Source organism: Nannobrachium achirus, assembly GCF_963921795.1.
Source record: "Nannobrachium achirus genome assembly, chromosome: 22".
NCBI classification, from domain to species: Eukaryota; Metazoa; Chordata; class Actinopteri; order Myctophiformes; family Myctophidae; genus Nannobrachium; species Nannobrachium achirus.
This window is the reverse complement of record NC_137829.1, coordinates 31,199,060-31,222,728: the sequence shown is the minus strand read 5'-3', so window position 1 is coordinate 31,222,728 and position 23,669 is coordinate 31,199,060. Positions and strand designations below refer to the sequence as shown.

At 42.6% G+C, this 23,669-nt stretch overlaps 1 protein-coding gene across 1 annotated transcript in view; it reads left to right on the top strand.

The window, feature by feature from the left end:
• The window catches only part of enox1 (ecto-NOX disulfide-thiol exchanger 1), a gene marked incomplete at both ends in the record, with an annotated part of 69,961 nt that overhangs the window by 10,326 nt on the left and 35,966 nt on the right, over window positions 1-23,669 (top strand). Inside the window, 3 exons of the mRNA XM_080752846.1 lie at window positions 17,606-17,773; window positions 20,697-20,903; window positions 21,458-21,700. Coding sequence (XP_080608972.1) covers window positions 17,606-17,773; window positions 20,697-20,903; window positions 21,458-21,700 — 618 coding nt within the window. The remainder of the gene's footprint in view (window positions 1-17,605; window positions 17,774-20,696; window positions 20,904-21,457; window positions 21,701-23,669) is intronic.

Genomic DNA, 23,669 nt, shown 5'->3' with positions numbered 1-23,669 from the left:
AGAGCCGTTCATTTGGGGGGGAGACCCCCTCCCCCCAATTCAACATCTCCTTGCTACTCCACTGAGTACTGACTGAGTACAGTGAGTGAGTGAGAGAGAGAGAACAAGTGGAGGAGCGAGTTCATTGTTGCCTGCTTGTTTTTTTTGGTGTTTTATGAATAACAAAAGTCAAGGTAGCTTAATTTACACACACATTTTATGAAAGGGTAAATACTAAATTGTGATCCCAACTGTCAGCAGAGGAATGTGGTGCCACCTTGTGGATTCATGTTTAAACAAATTCTTCTTAAAAATATATGAATATACAAGGAGCCAAATGAGCCAGTCTTTTGAACGGCTCTTTTTAGTGAGCCAGATCGATGGTACTGTCTCACTTCAAAGAGCCATAAATCCCACCTCTAATGCAGAATGGTTAGGCACAAGCAGGTGTGTGTGTGTGTGTGTGTGTGTGTGTGTGTGTGTGTGTGTGTGTGTGTGTGTGTGTGTGTGTGTGTGTGTGTGTGTGTGTGCGTGCGTGCGTGCGTGCGTGCGTGCGTGCGTGCGTGCGTGCGTGCTCAGTGTGTTTGGAAGCATGGTTGATGCTGCTGGCAAATTATTCTTCTGCCTCTAAAACATACATTCAAAGTCACATTTTAATCACACTTTGCAATAATGTAGGTTAGTACACTGTGCACTTGTAACCCACGGTTCAGCGGGAATTACAGTCATTTTATTTTATTTTTCAAATGGAATATATTCTTATTTTTCACATGCAATGTTTTGACCACGGTCCCTGAGTCACAGCTGCCGAGCATTCGTAATCACCATACCCTGTATAAAGCCAGTCTTTCCTTCAGTTTGTTCAGTAACCTCATTGGAGCTGCTGCAGGTTTGTACACATTTCATTTCAAGACTATTCCAATTTCTAACAGCATTACTCCATTTATATTTAACCCACACTATATTGCTTTTAGATCCACCTGACCAACTCTGATATTGACACTGAGGCTGCGTGACTAAGATAATTGGTAAGTGAACATGTGGCTCGGAAATGTTTTTTTCTTGTTTTGGGATTGGAATGTAAAAAGATTAATTTCGGGAATGTAATTATTGCTTGTAGATAAGCAGATTTGTCGACTTTATTTTGTTTTAAGCTTGTAGATCGGCTGATTAGTTGATTTTTTTTGTTTTAGTTTTTTTGCCTGTGAACTGAATCTAATTGTTTGGTTTTCAGAAAAAACTACATTTCCTAGAATGCAGCAGCTAAGATGGTTGCTTGTTGGGCGTCGGCCGATTGAATCCATCTGAACAGTTTGAGCAAAACACTGCTGAGTTGAGGAGGCTGTGTGTGCTGCTCTGTTAACCGGTAAGACTGTTTGCTTGTATTTTGTATGGTCTCTTTTACCGTTTTACTGTGTTATTTTGGTTCTATGGTTTACAGTGAGAATGTGTTTTATATTGTCAGGAGTGTTTAGTTGTGGATGATTGCCTGTGTCCACTATTGTTTGGGGTGTGGCCTCATCTCTTTCTTTAATGTAAGCATTTAACTAATGAGATGTGAGTATTATTGCGACTGTTAGGTCGCAGTTACTATCGAAACCTCCACCGGCTGTCACTCTGTCCGTGTGACATCATACTTTTGCCCTATTCATATCTCCGCTACCATTGCCACTATCCATGCCAAACTTTGCACACACTCCTTGGCTGCCTGATTTCTCATATGGCCCTCCAGCGCCACCATGAGGCCGATTCTTGCAAAACATTTTTCAACACTGCTCCTACAGATTTTGGCCTAAAATCACGCAAATTGGATGGCAAATCACAACCTCCAAATCAGCAGATCTGTTGACTTTATTTTGTTTTAACCTTGTAGATCGGCTGATTAGTTGATTTTTCTTTTTTTTTATATCCAGGCCCTGTTTTTTGCATGTGAACTGAATCTAACTGATGGCTTTGTTTGTTTTTCAGAAAAACTACATTTCCCAGAATGCAGCAGCTAAGATGGCTGCTTGTTGCAATCAGTTTGATTTGTCAGCACCTGGCCGCAACACAGCTTCTCCGAGTCAGGCAATCCAAATGTTTTTGCTCTTAACCACCGAGCTCTGCTTCACTGTGTAGCTGGCTCTCGAAGGGACTCTTCCATCGAGCAGTAAGCAAAACTCCACTATGTTCTCCTGTCGCACATTTGCTCTGTATTTTGCCACATTGCTAATGGTGGTTCTATCTGTTCCCATTGTAGGCAAATTAGGAGCTGCATCTGAATCTTGGAAGAGAAATGGCATGTGTTAATGGAAGCAACGGCATACTGTGAAACATGTGTTTCGAATGTAACCCCTGTTTGTTAAGTTCTGGAAAGAAGCATATTTTGAGTTAAAAGCCCCGGTTTTGGGAAGAACTTTATTTCATGTTTTAGGGGAACGCCCCATTGAATAAAACAACGCTTATTGCGTTTTCACCTTGAGAACTGTTTCCGTGTGCTGGTTTGGGTTCAGACTTCACAATACTTTATGTTTAAAAACTTTATTTGAAGACATTTACTACTTGAATTATTTGAAAACATTGTGATTTAAAAGACATGCCTGAAAATGGCTAGGTTGTTAACCCTCTGTTTTGAAGGTTTACAACCTGATGACCAACTCTTCAACAAAGACAACTAATGAAAAAGTTGGAAAATAAAGATATTGAGTTAAAACCTTGAGGAGTTCTTTGGAACTATTTTATGTCTGTTGCATATAGTCTTTTGCATACATGTTGTGTAGAGGTCAATTTGTGCTTTTACCAATAACTATGCCGATTAGTGTAAAATCGGCAGAATCTCTGTCATTTTTAGCGCCACCAGAAGGCCGAAAACACATTCTTTGATATTACTCCTTAGATTTTATCCGATAATCACACAAATGTGTACACAGTATCTCTACAGTGATGTAATCATGACGGATTTGTCCGATATCATATTCTATCTAATTGGCTAACATTGAATTCCAAGGTTTGCAGGATTGCTCCTTTTTGAACAAAATGTCAATATATCATTGCCCCCCATCACAAGTGACTCATTGATATAATATATATTTATAGAAAAAGTGATTTTGTGTTTCATGGACCTTTAAGCAGAGTGCATATGTCTATGGGGCACAGGCGGCTAGACCGAGCCTCCAATATGGGGTCACGTGCACAAGAAAATATGATCACTCGAAAATTTCAGAAATACTCAGATTACATTTACTCAGATCGATTTCACCCCAAGCCTCCAAAGTATGAAAAAAAAAATCAATAAAATCAAGGCACTCAGCCTACACAGAACTTTTTTTTTCTTTTTTTTTAACAAACATGGTCAACAGATCCTGTGGCTGTCTAGTGTAGTGGTCAGGGCATGTACCTTTCATGCAGAAGGACGTTGGATCGAATCCCGCTTGGGGTTGATATAAGCCTAAAATCATGACATTTGGTAGACTTTACAGTTTGGATCCTTGAACAATGTCTGATATGGAGCCTTCCCAAAAAATGTCCCCCCTTGATGTGTATTTTAATATCCGCCATTACTAAATAATGTAGTTTGCATCATAACTCCTGAACCAAGCATTATAATACAAACTGTGATGTTTACACCTATGTTGTGATGTCCAAGGATTGCAATGATATCATGTAACAGCTCAGTGGCCTAGTGGTTTGAGTGTCTGCCCTGAGACTGGGAGATCCGGGTTCAAACCCGGGTCTCGTCATACCAAAGACTCTAAAAAATGGGACCCAGTGCCTCCTGCTTGGCACTCAGCACCAAGGGTTGGTTTGGGGGTAAGTCCCTGTGAGATACTAGTGTCATGTCCAGGGGGTGTACTTGTACATCAAGCTGCCTCACGCTACATAAACAGGAGATAGGCTCCTGCCCTATGAGACTCATGGCTCGGCCGAGTCATATGGTCTTCATGGCTCGGCAAGGCTTACTATGTACAGTATCAAACTGTCTGGGTGAATAGTATGACAGTGTTTTATGTCTGTTGCATATAGTATTTTGCATACATGTTGTGTAAAGGTCAATTTGTGCTTTTACCTATAACTCCCCCGATTAGTGTAAAACTTTGTATGCACACTTCCCAGAGGCCAAGGAAAAACCTGTGCCCTGCATTTTTCACATCTGCCATTTATAGCGCCACCAGAAGGCCGAAAACACATTCTTCCATATTACTCCTTCAGATTTTATCAGAGAATCACACAAATCAGTACACAGTATCTCTACAGTGATGTAATCATGACGGATTTGTCCGATATCATATTCTATCTAATTGGCTAACATTGAATTCCAAGGTTTGCAGGATTGCTCCTTTTTGAACAAAATGTCTCAAATCATGAACGTAGCCTGCTATGCGTGTGAGATTTTGCACACACATTCCCACTAGGCCAAGGAACAGATGCCACCCTTCTCACATTGGCCTGTTATAGCGCCACCAGCGGGTCAACTTTAGCAAAACACATTTTTGGAACAAAATGCCTCAAATCCCGCATGCAGTGTACGATTGCCGTGAAAGGCCCAAGAACGCGTGGCACCCTTTTCACTTTGGCCTATTATAGAGTCACCACTAGGCCAAAGAAAAACCTACCTGACCTGCCAGAGTCCTGTTCGGAAGAACACTGCTTCTAGTTTTTCTTTGATGTCTTCTTTGCTTTCCCTTGATGCCTTTTTGCTTTCCTGCTTTTTATGCCTTGGCCACTTTATCGCTGCTTGCAGCTATATTTTTACTTTAACATTCTACTTCACTATTTCACTTCTCAGAAGCAACATTTTCTTTTACTCCACTACAGTTACATTATTTGACAGCTTTAGTTACTACGTTAGATTATTATTACACAAAATACATGCAATTTTATGTTCATAATTACACGGTATACAAGCTCTCGATGCAGCATTGTGATCGGCCATTTAGAAGTTTTACTTTTTTGTTTTGTTTTTGAGATTATTTTTTGGGGCTTTTATGCCTTTATTGATATGATAGGACAGTAGACTGTCAGGAAATGGTGAGAGAGATGGGAGAGCGACACCCAGCAAAGGTCGTCGGGATCGGGACTCGAACCTGCGACACGGTGTCAGGCAACAGAGCCTGTGTGGTATGCACCTAGACCGGTAGGCCAGCAGGAGCCCAAGTTTGACAATATTTTAAATATCTTTGTACTTTTACTTTGGTTCTTAAAGGTGATACACCATGCATTTAAAAAGTATTTATGTCATATTGTTTATGTCCCAAAAACGTTTTTCAAAAGGTTTGAGGCTAAATTACCACTCCTGAATAGAGAGCCTCTCTCATTTTGAATGGCTCTCAGAGCATTTTCAGCTGCAGTACCACCTTTGGCCTGAACTGCGCCACCCCCCCCCCAAAAATCTTTTTGAAAAAAAATAAAAAAAAATAAAAAAAATAAATAATAATTTTTCTTCAAAAACGGCCGTCGATGACGTCAGCGACAGCAGCACATCTAGACAGCCTGTTTTGAGAACCCGTGGGATGCTTTTAACCTCCGCCTTCCCAAAACCAGAGAAAGACACAACGGTCAGAAATGGGACTTTGTGAGGATGGAAGGTGCTAGTGGGACCCCAAAAAAAGGTTTTAAAATAGGAAAAGTGAAATTTCATGGTGTATCACCTTTAAAGTATATTTTGATGCCAATACTTTTGCGCTTTGACTCAAGTAAATGTTTTGAATACAGCCCTAAACAATGGAGTACTTCTTCCGTCCCTGCTCCTCTCCTCCTCCCATCTAATGCTTTTTCAAGCCTGTACTACGTAGTGAAAAGTTCTCCCATGGGCTTGAATGGAGAGAGCTATCAATCCAGTAGTCTCTGTCGGGTGAAAACCTCATGTCCAAAACCTGTTACTTTTCCAGATTCAAGTTCCAAAGTAGCAAAAATAGACTATGTACAGCAGGGGTCTTCAACCTTTTCAGGCCAAGGACCCCTTATCTGAGAGAGAGATGAAGCAGGGACCCCCTCTACATATTGTATAAATGTGTGACTGGAGATTCTCATCGATTTTATAGATAGATTCATAGACTTGTTTGACACTTAACCACTTAAAATCTTAAATCGTCGATACTTAGCAAACTTGACCTTTCACTCTGTACTTGGTCTGCTCTTTTTTACCTATACACCAAACCTACAGTATTTTCTCTCAACGCCTCGCGCTGCGAGGCGTTGAGAGCCTGTAGATCAGCAATTTTTGGCTAAAGTTCTCCTCAGAGTATAGGGATGCGAGGGTTCAAGTTGTTTAAAATAATGATCCTATCACACAAGGATTTGGCGGCCCCCCCTGTAGTAACTCTGAGGATCCCCTATAGGGGTCCCGGAACCCCTGTTGAAGACCCCTGATCTACAGTATAAGCTTGCAGATTGGAGATAAGAGGTTTCTGCCTGACAGCAACGCAATGAAAGTTGAAGAGTGGATAAAAGCCAAGAGGCTCGGCTGGTGCTGCGCCATTCATCTGCAGGCCTGTGTTCCGAGCAAATTGCTCTCACTTGTAATCTTCACTTTTTTTTTTTTACGATGTCAAAAACACCCAAAGCTCCACTTGTAAGGAATGCAATTTCATTTTTTCCTGGCTGTCTTTGTGGGCTTAATTTCAACTTTGGTATTTTTGTGAAATAGTTTTTCCCCAAGAGTTTGAGCAGGGTCATGTCTACCGTGGCCGGGCGCTTGGGGAACACCCTTTCACTGTATACAGTAAGATATTTAAAGGACAACTTTGTTTTTTTACAACAATGGTTCATATTTTAGATAGTCATTAGAGAAAAGAAAAGATGAGTGTTAAAATGTTTTCATTTACTGCTTTCTATCATTTTAGTGAATTTAACCATTTAGATTTGCATGCATTCCCCCATGCAGGGTCTTTTTAGACACAATTAGCTCATTCCCAAGATGCACCACAATCTTTCATGGGCAAATGTGACTTAAGGGGGCTGGTGTAAATAGTAGCAAAGAAATTGACGGCTTGTGTCTAAAAAGGCATATTTAGTCAATTGTACGCATGCCCCCACCCACTGAAATCAAAATACTAAAATCGCTAAAACAATAGAAAGAAGTAATTGAAAACATTTTGACACACATTTTCTTTTCTCTAATTACAAACTAAAATATGAACCCTTGTTGTAAAAAAACAAAGTTGTCCTTTAAAAGTGTTTATATGTCATGCTGAATCTATACAGACGGGGCTATTAACTCTTTCAAAGCCACAGAGGTAGATTGACGAGAATTATTAATTAGGCAACCAACCCACAGACGAAGGTTGACGAGAATAGGCTATTTTTGTTATAAAACAACTCATACGAAACATTGATTGATTGCCTCCAGTGGCAGATCATGTGACTGAACGAAAACGCGGAAGTGCACGGTCCATTCTGTGTTGTGTTGTTGTGATTCTGGTTAGAATGCATTATACATAAAACACACTTTCCTCCTCACCCGTAAGTCGGATTTTCATTCCGATAAAAAAGATCTGAGCAGCTGGTGGCAACCCGGTACCCAGCACATGCACGGAGCGCGTGCGTGGAGCGCCCGACGCAAAAGTAGCTATTTGCTCAATTTGTTAGCATGGTTGTATGAGTGTAACTATGGTGGAATTTAGCGTCACCCAGGGTACTGAAAAGAATGGACAGAACGGATAGATGTGTAAACAGCGTTTTCTTGTGGTCGTAAAAAAACACTGAAATGGGCTGGCAGTAAAACTGTTAATGTTCTATTTCAACATGGACAGCATGAAAAGGCCCTCCAAGCCAGGGTGTTCTTTCTCTAAGCTCTTGAGTTCCTGCATACTGCTCATGGAACATATTGTAGACTTCAGGGATTTGTCTGAGCGCTGCAATTCTCCCCCCTCTCCCCCCCACTCCTCTCTCTCTATAATAGGCCAATGTATAAGTCTTGCAGGTTTCAAGCAGTGTATTAGATTAGCTGTGTGGACTATATATATATCGTTGTTGTCGTGTGAAAACCTAGCTTGTATGTCCAAAACCGTTCGTTTAGCATTTTTCATTTTAAAAATGATTTAAACTAGTGAAAACAGCAGATCTACAAAAGATCTGCTGTTTTCACTACTTTTGTGCGTGCTTGTAGATCTGCTGTTTTCACTACTTTTGTGCGACGGCCTTGTACGATGAAGCAGGGCTTTACTTGTGAAAGAACGTACACATTTGAAACTTGGAGATACAAGGTTTCTGCCCGACAGTGACGATATGTATACAGTACGGTATATACAGTATTGGCCCGTGTACAGTACTCATGGAGTGAGAGCATTGTGGAGTTTATTAAATGAGCGCGCTGGGAGATATTCGCTGAGGATGTGTTTCGCTTTAAAGCTCAGAATAGCTGAATGCGTTGGATTCAGGTCCAGGCCAGGCCCACATGAATAGATATACACCAGCTATTGTGAGCAGGGAACAGTGCGCTGTAGCAGCACCATTACCCAGGGATACAGATAACGCAATACTTGCACATAAGCATAGAGACTTTTTTTTTAAATGATTAATGGAACCTTTTATTTCACAATCAAGATAATCACAATGCATTTATTAACAATGTAGGCTCACACATGCAAGCACTTTTCCTACATTGTCAAATCTTGAGTGTTTGAATTTAACACAGAGAAAGAACAAAATGTTCATTAAGGGTCCACTTGGTTACATTTGTGTGGGACCAGCCAGGGGTCTTTGAGGTGGGTTCCAGGGGGTCCCCTGCAGAGAGGTACCCAACAAAGTTAGTTAAGCATGGAAATCACTTTCCCCACTTTCACCAAATTCAAAAAGAGCAAAAACTGCAGATCTACAAGCTTGTTGATCTGCGGTGTTCAGGGGCGCTGGAAGTGGGGTGCTGAGGGAGCTGCAGCTCCCCTGGTGGTGGGGAGAAAAAAACAAAAAAAAAAAAAACGTTTTTTTTTTTTTTTTTTTTCTTCTTTTTTTTCTTTTTCTTTTTTTTTTTTTAAATAAGCCTATATATACACACACACACAGAGCTATATTAAAACAATAATGTATTTGACTTTGGGGAATAAAATATGTTTAAAAAAGGTATTTGATTATCACATGGTGACCTAATCACATGGTCACCTTGCCACTTCCGGTCAGAAGGGAAGTCAAATTTAAATCCCGCTTTGATGGCACACCAAAGTCTATTTATTTGAGAACTAGAAACTTTCTATAGGCTCATTGTTGCAAACTAACACCGTTGTATATGGGGAATAAAAAACAGTAGAAAACTGTTACAAAAATAATACCCGATTTTGTAGTGTGTGCGTGAGTGACTGTGTGTGTGCATGCGTGCTGTGTGTTGCACTGTGTGCTAAAATAACTAGTAACTATATAGCTCCTTGTTACACCGTTGTGCGGGGAATAAGCACCCGAAACCGTAATAAAAATAACCCAAAACCGGATAAAAAAACGTGAATTTTTCGGCGTGCGGCCTTTGGCCGCACGCATGAACTCCTCCAGGCTCAGCTCCCCTTGGGATTTGGGAGTTCCAGCGCCCCTGGCGGTGTTTGATCATGTACAGCATTAAAACACAAAAAGTCAAACTATGGAGATGACAGGTTTCTGCCCGACAGCAAGGATATATAAGTATATATTATATATATATATATATATATATATATATATATATATATAATATCTAAGGTCGGAGAGGCATATTTTTTACTTCCTCTTGCCTTGACAATCACCTCACCAGAGCTCTCCCATTGAATGCATGTTAGCTCCCCCCACTGAGAGTTCTGTTGTTGACTGATATATAGCATGGTGGTGATATATCCACAACTTTCCAACGTCCCATCGTGTGCGGCAGTTCCGGCACGGCACCACAGCCAAGAGTGATCTACAAGCTCACAACGGTTGCATCTGCGACGCAACGTGAGCTTGTATGTCTGCTGTTCTCCGGAAGTGTCCCACAAATAACGCTAAAGTAAATTCTCACGGAAACAGGTGGATAGAGTTATGTTGTTGACTGATATATAGTATGGTGATATATAGAGTCCCGTTGCGAAGCAGGCCTCTCTGCATGCTGTGTGGTGAGCATGTGTAGCACACGCACACACACGCACACACACACACACACACACACACACACACACACACACACACACACACACACACACACACACACACACACAGATCCTGTCCTTCTCCATCTCCAACAATAGACTGCAGCTCGCCACTCCCTGTGCTGATGCACCACATGTGGTAACGCTTAGGTAATGAGATAATGTGCGTGCGTGCGTGTGTGCTTGTATTACTATGCATACTTGTGAGGGCTACAGTAAATGTCCCCACATGTAGGCCTATAGTAGAATAGTAGAATGTGAAAATGGACAGTGTGAGGACAACTGTATTGGTCCTCACATTCAGAGTAATTACAGACGGTCGTGAGACTGTAACCATCACCTCCTCACAAAAACATCCATACAATGACAAATGAAATTGTAAAACCTATATAAATCAGTGGTTCTCAACCTGTGGGTCGGGTCCCCCAGGGGGGGTCCCCAAATTATTTTGGGCGGTCCCCAGATGATTAACTTGTTTTCTCACTCAACAGTAAACAAAGTTCCAAGCGTATAGAGGGTATCTGCACATTTCTAAAGTGACAATTTAGGGCCTTTTAATACCTCTAAAATTACAACTTAAACATTGGCCAAATGGTTAAATATTAGGGACAGAAATTTTGAAAATAGCCTCGGCTATTTTCACATGACTCAACTCTTAGTGCTTGTCAGGGTGTGTGTGTGTGTGTGTGTGTGTGTGTGTGTGTGTGTGTGTGTTGTGTGTGTGGTGTGTGTGTGTGTGTGTGTGTGTGTGTGTTGTGTGTGTTTGTGTGTGTGTGTGGGGGGGGGGTTAAAATCCCCGATTAAAATGTGATTATTTGGGGGGGTCGCAGCCAGAAAAGGTTCAGACCACTGATATAAATTATATATTTTTTTCTCTTCGTTTTTTTCCTTCTGTCAAGCTCTCTTGGTCTCTCTCTCTCCCTCGCTTTCCTGGCCTCAATTTGTACTCTCCTCTGTCTATTTGTTCCCTGTCTCCCTTTCTATCACTAGATCTTTCTTTCTGCCCCCCCCCCTCCTCTCTCTCTGTCTCTCTCCCCCCCCCCCCCCATCTCTTCACCCCTCCCTCTCTCTCTCCTTCCCACTTGGCAGACTCAGTCTTGCTCCGTGCCAAGGAAGCAAGCATGTCTTGAATCACTCTAGCGTTGTGTGGGGTGGGGTTTGGGGGGCAGAGGGGGTCAGTCAGGACGGGGTGGGTGCCACTGTGATGAATCCGCTTGCAGGCGGGCCGTGTAATTCACCTGTCATAGATATCCCCGACAGCACTTTAATGAGATTCTCCGATTGTGTCCAAACTGCTCAGATTTATGGATCCATGCTTCCCCCCCATTCCCCTGTGCACGCAAGCATGTGCGCGCACTCGCACGCAACGCATGCACGCACACACACACACACCACACACACACACACACACACCACACACACACACACACACACACACACAAACACACACACACACACACACACACACACACACAAAAAGGAGTATGGAGGTTTCTCTTGTTTAGTTTTTTGGTCAGACAAACCCATGTGCAGGAAGTATTTTTAAGGAGCAGGTCACCTCCAAAATGACGTTTTTCCTATTGATTACTCACCCCATGGAGACGTTATGTCTTAGGAATGCAACAAATACAAGAAAATATTATTAAACTCAAGTTTTACTATACCAGTAAGACTCCCTAAATCGGGAGATAAGCGACCGTCAGGTCGCATACACAAACTTTGGAAGGTAGCCAATCAGGAGGGAATATGGGAAATGGGACAGATCCATGTTTATGACATGACTTTAGAGATACTGTGTACCGCTTTGCGTGATTTTAGGGCAAAATCTGTGGGAGCAGTGTCCAAAAATGTGTTTTTAAAACATCGGCCAGATGGTGGCACTAGATGGGACAGATGCATTTTGATGACATGACTGTAGAGATACTGTGTACCTACCGCTTTGCGTGATTTTAGGCCCAAATCTGTAGGAGCAGTGTCCAAAAATGTGTTTTGCGAGAATCGGCCTCATGGTGGCGCTAGAAGAGGGGCATAAGAGAATTGAGGGGTGGAGGTAGTAGTTTGGCAGGCAAGGAGTGTGTGTGCAAAGTTTGGCATGGATCGGGGCAATGGTGGCGGAGATATGAGTAGGGCAAAAGTGTGACGTGTGACAGACAGACAGACTGACAGACAGCCGGTGGAGGTTTTGATAGTAACTGCGACCTGACGGACGCAATAATATATATTGTCGGAGGAATCTATCAAATACAAAAAACTATTATTGAACTCAAGTATCCTTGTGGTTAGTCATCTGTAGGGGAAAAAAAGTAATTTAGGGGGTGAACTACTCCTTTAAGCCCTGTATACTTCATGGTGGGAGGATGGAGTTTAGTTTTTATGACTCCCGAATGATATTAAACTCTTTGGATGATTTTTAAAAGTTGACTTCAGACACTAAAAACAAAGGCCTGCAGCTGTTTTACTTGAGTGTGTTCCAAAGTATTTAATGCATTTTGTGATTTGCTTTGTGTTTTCATTGTCGTGAACTCTGCTTGATTGCTTTCTTGGCGAGGGCTCCCTTGTAAAGGAGATTTCAATTTCAAAAGGACTTCACAGTGTTGAATAGAAACAGCACAATGCGGAACAATAGCAAAATCTAGCTGAAAATGTTTACGTTTGAAATTGTTGAGGTGAAATTCATATCTTCTCATTTTAAATATGGGCAGTGTGGGATGTGGTTGTTGGTCTCCTCCATCTTGGCTAACTATACGAATAGAGGGTATGCGCAATTTGCGCATGACATCATCATCATACTCGGGAACTTATGCGGGAACGCCTACTGAGTGGCAAAAAATGACTTTCTGGCCTTGACAGCCCATACCGGTACAGGAAAGTCCTATCTGATTGCATTAAACAACGTTAAACGACCTTAAAATCACTTTGCCACTCGATTTGCCACTCGATTTGCCATTCACTTCATGTAGGCTCCGGGGTTCTATGTTGGTCACTCGCCAACAAGCTCAGCTCTTTGGCTGACTGGTTAACGTACGCGCACTGTTATGTAGCAGCCCTGGTTCGCCTCCAGGTTGTTGTCACGCTACATTGGTGGCAGTGGTCCCTACGGTCGCCGTGCAGTGTCGTGAAAAGAGTGGTAGGAGGAGGTGTCGAACCTCTATCCCTGGTTGCATTTGAACCCCCCGATTTCAAAGTCGAGCTTAGCTTAACAGATTTATTGATTACCCGTTATCAATAAGCTTTGGGCTTATCAAGCTTGTTATCGAGCATAGCGGCCCATGATGTCATGTTTAAACAATCAAGACAAGAGGCTATCAAGACATTATTACAGTGCTATCCATAATATAAAGCCATTTAACATGTATATTTGCTCACTAATGAATGACTGTTTTAATGAGATTTGTTACTTTTGTCAATTGTCATCTTCATAGATGGTGGTCAGCAATAAACTCACAGTCACAACAACTGGCCAATAAAAAAAGATACCAGTTCTGTTCAGAATTTGTCGTCTCATATATCTTTCCACAAAATATTAGAAAACACTCAATAGTGGGCTCGATAAAAGCCCGGCTCAATAAGCAGGATCGATAAGGTGCTCTTTATCAATACAAATTTACGAGCTCCATCCCCAGTTGAGGCCCAGTCAAAGTTCACCAAAAGTTGAATTCCATGCGAAACAGAAGATGCAAATGTGCCACGGAATGTGAATGTTTTATTTTATTTATACTACTATTTATTCAGTTTGCGTTACAGAATATTGTGCCAACCCAGAACCTTGCTCTAAACATAAAGGACGTTGTGTACAATGGAAGCATGGCTTCTGGGAAAGCACATAAATCACTGTGCGCTGAAGAGTTATGTAAACTTTCTATTCAAAGAAATACAATACAAGAAAGAATATCTCTCTCTAACGCACGCACGCGAACACACACATGCACGCGCATGTGTGTAGGACAAACATATCGCCGGTGTCGGGCAGAAACCTTGTATCTCCAAGTTTCAAATGTTTACGTTTTTTCGCAAAGTAAAGCCCTGCTTCATCATACAAGGCCGTCGCACAAAAGTAGTGAAAACAGCAGATCTACAAGCACACAACGCCTCGCGGTGCGAGGCGTTGTGTGCTTGTAGATCGGCTGTTTTCACTAGTTTGAATCGTTTTTAAAATGATAAATGCAAAACAAACACTTTTGGACATACAAGGTTTTCACCCGACAACGACGATATTTTAGGATAAAAAAAAAATGCTGAAAAATTGCAGATCTACAAACTCACAAGTAATCACACATAACACTAACCTCCAAATACTTACTCCTAACCCTATCCGGGATCGTTTCCTAATTCTAAGCCACTCACAATTTATTTTTATTTTTTTTTTACCATAAAAACAACAATTTCTGTTTATAACAATTTGCTATATTGGGACCTCACAGGTATAATAACCAAACACACACACACGCACACGCACACACAAAACAAACACACCCACACACACACGCACACACACGCGCACACACACACACACACGCACACGCACACGCACACACAAAACACACACACAAAACACACACACACACACACACACACACACACATACACACACACACCCACCCACACACACACACACACACACACACACACACACACACACACACACACACACACACACACACACACATATGCACGCTTCACAAATACACGGAGCACCTCTGAGTCATCTGGACTGAGTGTCTCCATACGTGCAGTGCAGGAAGATTAACGACGTGCGTCTTCCTCCATGTCACAGCGAGGAGCGCCTTTGTCTTTTCGCTGTGTGACGCATCGTCTGTGTCGGGCCCAGCGCTAATGTGAACCTTTTGTCTTATATGTGTGACACATTGTCTGTGTAGGGCAGGGTCCGGGACCCCTAGGGGGTCCTCAGAGTTACTAAAGGGGGTCCTCCAGATTTTTGTTGTGATAGAACCTTTTCTTCTCCTTTTTTATATTAACCACTTGAACCCTACCATCCATATTCGGAGAACTTTGGCCAAATAGGGGCTTTTAAGCCGTGACATCATTTTGTAGTCAGACCTCCAAACAGATTTATTATCAATATCTGTCCCTCGCTATTTCAACAGATCCGAGACAAAAATAATGACTAAAGTATAATTCTACCACTTTCCTTTCAACAACAAAGAGAAGAAAAATTAGTAAATAGTAAAAATAGTATAAAGATTCCCGGAAACTGGGGGCAAAAGTTCTCCTCTGCCTACAAAATGATGTCAGACTTAACAGCCCCTCGCCTCGCAGTGCGAGGCGTTGTGAGCTTGTAGATCGGCTAGTTTCGGCAAAGAGGTTTGGTGTAGAGGGGAGAAAGAGCAGACTAAGTACACAGTATCGACGGTTCAAGCGGTTAAATATCTGAAAACACAAATTGACATGAATCCAAAATACACTGATGGTGCTGTCAAACGATGAAACTACATGGAATCTATTAACAGGTTGTGGGGGTCCCTGCTTCATCTCTCTCTAAACTAAGGGGTCCTTGGCCTGAAAATGTTGAAGACCCATGGTGTAGGGCCCAGCGCTGATATGAACCTTTGGTCTTATATGTGTGAATCCTCGTCTGTGTAGGTCTCTAATATGAACCTTTTGTCTTATATGTGTGACACATCATGTGTGGAGGTCTCAGCTCTAGGCTAGCACAAGTAGCACTCCCTCAGGTCGAGTAGCGACCAGGCCTAGAATTATTTAATGCTTTAACTATTGAAAAGTAGCAGACCTACAAGCTCACAACGCGGCACCGAATGTCACGCTGCGAGCTTGTAGATCTGCAAAATTTTGAAAGATCTTTTTTTTTAATATCTCTTTTTAAAAGTGAACATTTGTAACTCAAATGTTTGCTTCTGGGGGGGTCCCTGGAACAACATATTTTGAGATGGGGGTCTGCGGCCAAATACATGTACTTTTGGGGGTCCTTGACATGAAAAGGTTTGAGAATCACTGATTTTAGAAGAAGGATTTAGAAGACATTCATAGAATCGGGTGAAAACTATTCAAAGACTTGCACAATTGTTCTGCTGTTTTTTAATAGTTAAAGCATAATAATGGTTAAAGTGGTTCACATCTAAGTGACACAGATTTGCGTTCAGGTTCAGGTCTAAATGGGTTAATATGAATTCCCGCTCACGTTGTTGTTGTTGTTGTTGTTGTTGTTGTTGTTGTTGTTGTTGTGAGTGAAATAGCTCCTTTCAGAACCTCTCACTCTGCTATGCAGCTCCGAGATGAGGTTCCTCACTCTCGTCAACCACAATCAGTCCATTGGGTCGAAGCTCCGCCGTTCGCGAACACTTCTTACCTTTTGTGAACATTCTATCCAAAAAGTAAAGGTCCTAATGCCGGTCTCTCAGGTGTTTGCTTCTCAAGCGTGGAAGAAAATTGAAGCAGCGTGTTGAAATAAAGCGTTTATATCGCTTATTTTGTAAGCCGATTCTGTGTTTTCCCCACTTTTATTCGTCGTGTCTATACCACGTGACCAGGGGAGCTAGTAACATTTTCTGTGAGGCCGCAACTTCCAGAATGTCTAAAAAAACGGCTGACAAAACCGGCTGACAAAATGAGCGATATAAACTCTTTATTTCAACACGCTGCTTAGATTTTCTTCCACACTTGAGAGGTAAACAGATGAGAGACCAGCATAGGACCTTTACTTTTTGGATAGAATGTTCACAAAAAGGTAAGAAGTGTTCGCGAACGGCGGAGCTTCCCCGCAACGGACCGATTCTGATTGACACGAGTGAGGAGCCTCATCTCGGAGCTGCATGTGGAGTGAGAGGTCCCTGGCACTATTTTCAGGTGGTTGTTCTCGGGTGAATTCATATTAATTTTGGGGGCCCTGATTATTGTTTAAACAATATATATTTCTTTAAAGGACAACTTTAGTTTTTTACAACAAGGTTTCATATTTTAGATTGTAATTAAAGAATATAAAAGATGAGTGTTAAATTGATTTCATTTACTTCTTTCTATTGTTTTAGAGATTCTTATTTCAGTGGTTGGGGGCATGCGTACAAGTGGCTAAATATGTCATTTTACACAGAATAAGCCCATTCCCAAGATACAACGTAACCTTTTATGGTTGGATGTGACTTATGGGGGCTAGAAGTGTTACACTAAATAGCAATAAAGAAACTGCTGGCTTATTGTGTCTAAAAATACATATTTAGCCACTTGTACGCATGCCCCCATGTGTACGCATGCCCCACATTTTAGCACGGTAAACGTGATAAAACAATAGAACGAAGTAAATTAAAACATTTTAACACTGACTTTTTCTTTTCTCTAATTACAATCTAAAATATGAACCCTTGTAAAAAAACAAAGTTGTCCTTTAAGCAAGCCCATATAAGCAACAAACACACTAAACAAGGCCAGAAAAAAATGCAACCAGCTTATAATAAGCAGACATGGCAACAATCTGTGAGACTGAGCCAACAGCTCCAAATTCCCATTCAGTGCGTTGATATCATTGGAAAGGGTTTCTCCAGGATTTCTCCTTGGTTTGACCTCTCACCTCTCACCTCTCTCTCTCCCTGCAGACGCTCTGTGCCTCCAGGGGTTCGACCCCAACCTGGGCCTGCTGGGGCCCATCAACCCCATGATGGCGGGCATCAGCCTGGTGCCGCCCCCGCCCGTTCCCCCCAGCATGCCCGTGGTCAAGGAGATCATCCACTGCAAGAGCTGCACCCTGTTCCCCCAGAACCCCAGTAAGGCTCTCTGTCCAGCTGTCCTAGAAAACACTGGTTCTCAACCTGTAGGTCGGGACCCTACATGATTTTGCGGGGTCCCCAGATAATTAGCTTAATGTGCAACATTGTTTCCTCACTCGATAGTAAACAAACCTACAGCATGTTTAAGTGTCTAAAGGGTATCTGCACATTTCTAAAGTGACAATTTAAGGACTTTCTAAAAACGACAAATTAAACATTGGTCAAATTGTCAAATATTAGAGGCAGAAATTGTGAAAATAGACGATCTACATGCTTGTGTTGTGAGCATGTAGATCTGCTATTTTCTCAATAGAACCTTGTTATACAAAATGTATTGCCTCAACTCTTAGTGCTCGTCAGGGTGGAGGGGTCCCCAGTTAAAGATGCAGTACCATGATTTTTTCCTCTTCTAAAACATGATTATCAAGTATAATGATTATACTAGAAGATTCTTTTTCCAAAAAAGTGTACAGAAAGAGTTAAAATTAGGTTTTTATGTGGCCACACCCACCAGTTCATTAAGTATGCCTGGTTGTCCTGGTGGGTGGTGACCCAGCTGAAGTTAGCCACACCCACAGTGTTGGGTGAATGGTAAAAGGGGAGGGGATGATTATATGATGTCATTAAATCAGTGTTTTTGGATCGGCACTTTTGACCCACAGGGTGTCAACCTCCAGGAAGAAACCCCAAATACAAAGGGAATACATAATTGCTCATAACAACCACACCAGGGGGTCTAATGAAGTACTGTCAACCTCCTAGACCTAGACACATGAAAAACAGAAAAAGTACAAAACTATGGCACCACCTCTTTAAAATATGATTATTTTGGGGGTCGTGGCCTGAAAAGGTTGAGAACCACTGCTATAAAAGATCAGTCTTGGGCAGCGCTTTACTTTATCTGTCAAGAGTGTAGAGAGAGACATGAGGAAAACCCCAGGACTCTGTGCTTCCGTCCAAGAATACTGAAGTGGATTAACATCTGTCGCTGAATGAAAATGCATCAAATCTCCGCAATATTGCAAAAAACTTTAACGATAAGATTCTTTCGGACGTAGCCATGCCAGAAATCAATATCCATGACCGGAACTGGCAGGAATCGGAAGGCTGAATTATAAGATAGCAGAGACATTTTGCTGCGGTACATCATTGCTTGTTAGCAGTGGCGTCAGTTCAGAAAAAGCTAAGGTATGGCAACATGACTGGTGTCTTGCACACGCGCCTTCGCACGCATGCAAGACACCAGTCATGTTGCCATACCTTAGCAACAAGCATGATACATTTATTTTAAGAAGTACATTCTATGTTTTCCCCCGTTTCTACGGTGTCTTGGGCTGGATATGGCAGCCTGGAACGGTTGTTCAAGTGCAGCTAAACTTGGCATGTTAGTAAACCTGCCACAATTAACAATAATGAATTGCACCTGTGCAGCTGACCTGCGGAACCTGGGAATATACCATTTTGTCAAGAATACAAGTGTGGAGAATATAATTATAATACCTTGTTAAATATAATAACCAGAACAGATAGACAGAAGAGACATTCATGGATTTATATTTAAAAGTAACTTTTATTTCCCCCCCCCTGGAACCAGGGTATGGCAGCTGCATACCCCTGCCATACCCAATTGACGCCCCTGCTTGTTAGACAAAAATGTCCTTGCACTGCTCTTACATCAGCCTTCAGATCAACTTTATTATCCCACACGGGGTCATAGGGAGAGAGAGACACAGTGAGACTACTGTGTATTCTATTGTTTTATGCTGGGTTTATTTATTTTTTATCCGTGGAGCGCTGGACCAAACAAATTTCCCCGTGTGGGATGATAAAGTTGATGTGAGGTAACAGCGATGCAAGGCCATCTGTCTTAGCAAACAATGACGTATACCGTACAAATATTATATTATATTATTATTATTATATTATTGTATTGTCACTGTCGGGCAGAAACCTTGTATCTCCAAGTTTCAAGTTTGTACGTTTTTTCACCAAGTAAAGCCCTGCTTCATCATACAAGGCCGTCGCACAAAGGTAGTGAAAACAGCCAATCTGCAAGCACACGTGCGAGGCGTTGTGTGCTTGTAGATCTGCTATTTATCGTTTTCAAAATGAACTAAACTAGTGAAAATAGCAGACCTACAAGCACACAACGCCTCGCGATAAATATAAAGCGAAAGGTCTTGGACATACAAGGTTTCCACCTGACAAAGACGATATATTATATATATTATACCATTCAAATATTGTCTACGACTCTTTCCAGTTTTTGTCATGGGTGTACATGTGCTTCCTGAGCAGTGGTGTAAAGTAACTAAGTACATTTTTTGAGGTATTTGTAAGCATGGTCAGGACCTGGACCAATCAGTGACGTCTCGATTGGGGCCAGATCAAACCAGTCAAACCCTGACTAGTCAGATCTGGCCTAGAATATCACCTGATTTCAACCAACATAAATCCTGCCCATGAAAACGGACGTCCTGGATTAATCAGAGAGGGTCCGATCGAGGCCAGATAAATATCATAACTAGTCAGATATGTCTCAGAATATAACCTTAAATGCTCATATTTCAACTAACATTACAAACAATAACAATAATCCATATGTCCTTATGACGTCCTGGTAATCAAGATCATCCCCATATGGGCTGTGATCTGGCCTAGTTCTGAACATCACCGGAGTCACCGGAGGACGTTATCATAACGTCATTTGGCTTGCAGCGTTTACTTGAGTGTTTCCTATTTCCAATATTTTTACTTCTACTCCACTACATCTGGGATCCAAATATTGTGCTTTTACTCCACTACAATTATTTGAAAACTTTAGTTACTAGTTACAAGTTCACAACGCGTCAGCGGCGTCACGTTGTGAACTTTGGTACTGACAAAGTAGGAGTACTGACCAAAACGCACCCCTCCCCAGACCTGCCCCCTCCGTCGACGCGGGAGCGGCCGCCGGGCTGCAAGACGGTGTTTGTGGGCGGCCTGCCGGAGAACGCCAGCGAGGAGATCATCAGGGAGGTGTTCGACCAGTGTGGCGAGATCATCGCCATCCGCAAGAGCAAGAAGAACTTCTGTCACATCCGCTACAGCGAGGAGTACATGATCGACAAGGCCCTCTACTTATCAGGTAGACACTCACACACACGTGTCCAGAGATGAATATTTTAAGTGTTAATGGTATGGGGCGGCATTGGCTCAGGGGTAGAAAAGCTGAAATTAGAACACGGTTCCCGAAGGGTTCCCAGTTTTCTTTTCCTGAAAATGTCCTGCAAATGCATTTTTTGCAGCGTATTTTTGCAGAAACCCGCAAATAGCAAAAATAGCTGATCTACAAGCTCCATGTTCTGCAAATCCCCTGAAAATCTACTGTCTTGCCAACATGTGTGAGGTTTTGAAATGTCACATCTATATCGTCGATGTCGGGTGGAAACCTCGTATCTCCAAGTTTCAAATGTGTATGTTCTTTCGCAAAGTAAAGCCCTGCTTCATCATACAAGGCTGTCGCACAAAAGTAGTGAAAACAGCAGATCTACAAGCATACAACACCTCGCACCGTGTGCTTGTAGATCTGCTGTTTTCACTAGTTTGAATCATTTTTAAAATGATAAATGCAAAACGAACGGTTTTGGACATACCGGTACAAGGTTTTCACCCGACAACGACGATATGCTCATACCACAGGCTACCGCATGCGCATCGGCTCCAGCACAGACAAGAAGGACTCGGGGAGGATCCACGTGGACTTCGCCCAGGCCCGGGACGACCTGTACGAGTGGGAGTGTAAGCAGCGGCATTTCGCCCGCGAGGAGAGGCACCGCCGCCAGGTCCACCAGGACTACCAGGACTTCCTCCGACCGCCCTCGCCGGCGCCCATCACGCACTACTCCGAGCACGAGGCCGGGCTGCTGGCCGATAGGCTCAAAGGTCAGGCGGACACTGCATCCGCAGACCGTACAGTCACATGTAATGACATACAGTCACATGTCATAACAAAACATACAGTCGTGTTCCCCCTTCCTCGTCATCAGGTGGGGTTGGCGAAAGGGCCTTTCTGTGTGGAGTTTGCATGTTCTCCCCGTGTCTCCTAGGGTAGGTATACCCTCATAAAAACATGGAGTAATCCTGGTCTCTATAATGCCTCCCCCTGGCCAGCCGGGGCGCCTGATGGAGGGGAAAGGAACCGGTTGGAATAACGTGTTCATTCCACGCGCTACGTCCAAACCGGGGAAATCCCCCCTGTCAGGTGAAAAGAAGCAACTTGGACTCCTCATGCACTGAAGGAATTATGAGGTCAGTCTGTTGCCTTCCCAGGCACGGCAGAGGGAGAGCAGAGACGAGGATTACATAGACAATTGGCACTGGGTGAAAAAATGGGTTACAAAATCGTGGGATAAAGAATAATAATAATAATTTAAAAAAAAAACATACAGTCACATGTCATAACATACAGTCACATGTCATAAACCAGTGTTTCTCAACCTGTGGGTCGGGGGGGTCCCCAGATGATTAACCTAAAGTGAAACATTGTTTTCTCACTCAACAGTAAACAAACCAACATAACGTTTAATTGTATAGAGGGTACTACCTGCACATTTCTAAAGTGACGATTTAAGGACTTTTAAAATGGAAAATATTGGTCAAATTGTCAAATATTAGAGGCAGAAATTGTGAAAATAGCAGATCTACATGCTCACAACGCCTCGCAACCGCGTGTGAGCATGTAGATCTGCTATTTTCACAACAGAACCGTGTTTTACAAAATGTAATGCCTCAACTCTTAGTGCTCGTCAGTGTGGGGGGTCCCCAGTTGAAATATGATTATTTTGGGGGTGGCAGCCTGAAAAGGTTGAGAACCACTGTCATAAACCACTGTCCACATACAGTATACAGTCAGCTGTTATGGAATCCATAGGAGATGCAAGGGGAAGGCGCGCTTGTTTTCGGTGATGACCACGGAGGGTCACCAGCGTCGTCAGGTTAGCTACTCACCAGCGTCAGGGTTACTGAGGTTAGTGTTAGGGTTTGGGTTAGGTTTAGGCATAGAGGTTAACATTCACCAGTGTCGGCAGGTTAGCATTTCACCAGGTTAACATTCACCCGCGTCTCGGCGTGGTCCAAGTGAACACAGCAGAGCTCTCCCGACTTCCCCGGTTCAGCCAATCACAAGCCGCGCCTTCTAATTTATTCACCCCCGTCTCCTACGGATTCCATAATCGCATACGGTCACATGTCATAAACCATGGTTTCCCAAACAATGGGTCGGGAGTCTGGACCCATTTTCAGGGGCAGACCCTGTTTTAAAGATGGGGTGCCATGATTTCCCCTCCCCTAAAACATGATTATCAGGTATTAGAGGAAGATTTTTTTCCAAAAAAAGTGTACAGAAAGAGTTAAAATTAGGTTTGTATGTGGCCACACCCACCAGTTCATTAAGTATGCCTGGTTGTCATGGTGGGTGGTGACCCAGCTGAAGTTAGCCACACCCACAGTGTTGGGTGAATGGTAAAAGGGGAGGGGATGATTATATGATGTCACTCTATCTGTGTTTTTGGATTGGCACTTTTGACCCACGCGGTGTCAGCCTCCAGGAAGAAACCCCAAATACAAAGGGAATACATAATTGCTCATAACAACCACACCAGGGTGTCTAATGAAAGACTGTCAACCTCCTAGGGACACATGAAAACAAGAAAAAGTACAAACCTATGGCACCGCCTCTTTAAGGGTTTCAGAAAGAAAATTGTAGCATCTATTTTCAAACAAAGAGATTTGCTAGAGGGAACAACGGAAGGGAGGGGGGGACGACTCGGGTCAATACGTGGTTAACACAGTGTTTATACAGACTCTGATTGAATAAAGGGAGACATATTTACCTCAGTTGTTGATTGGGATA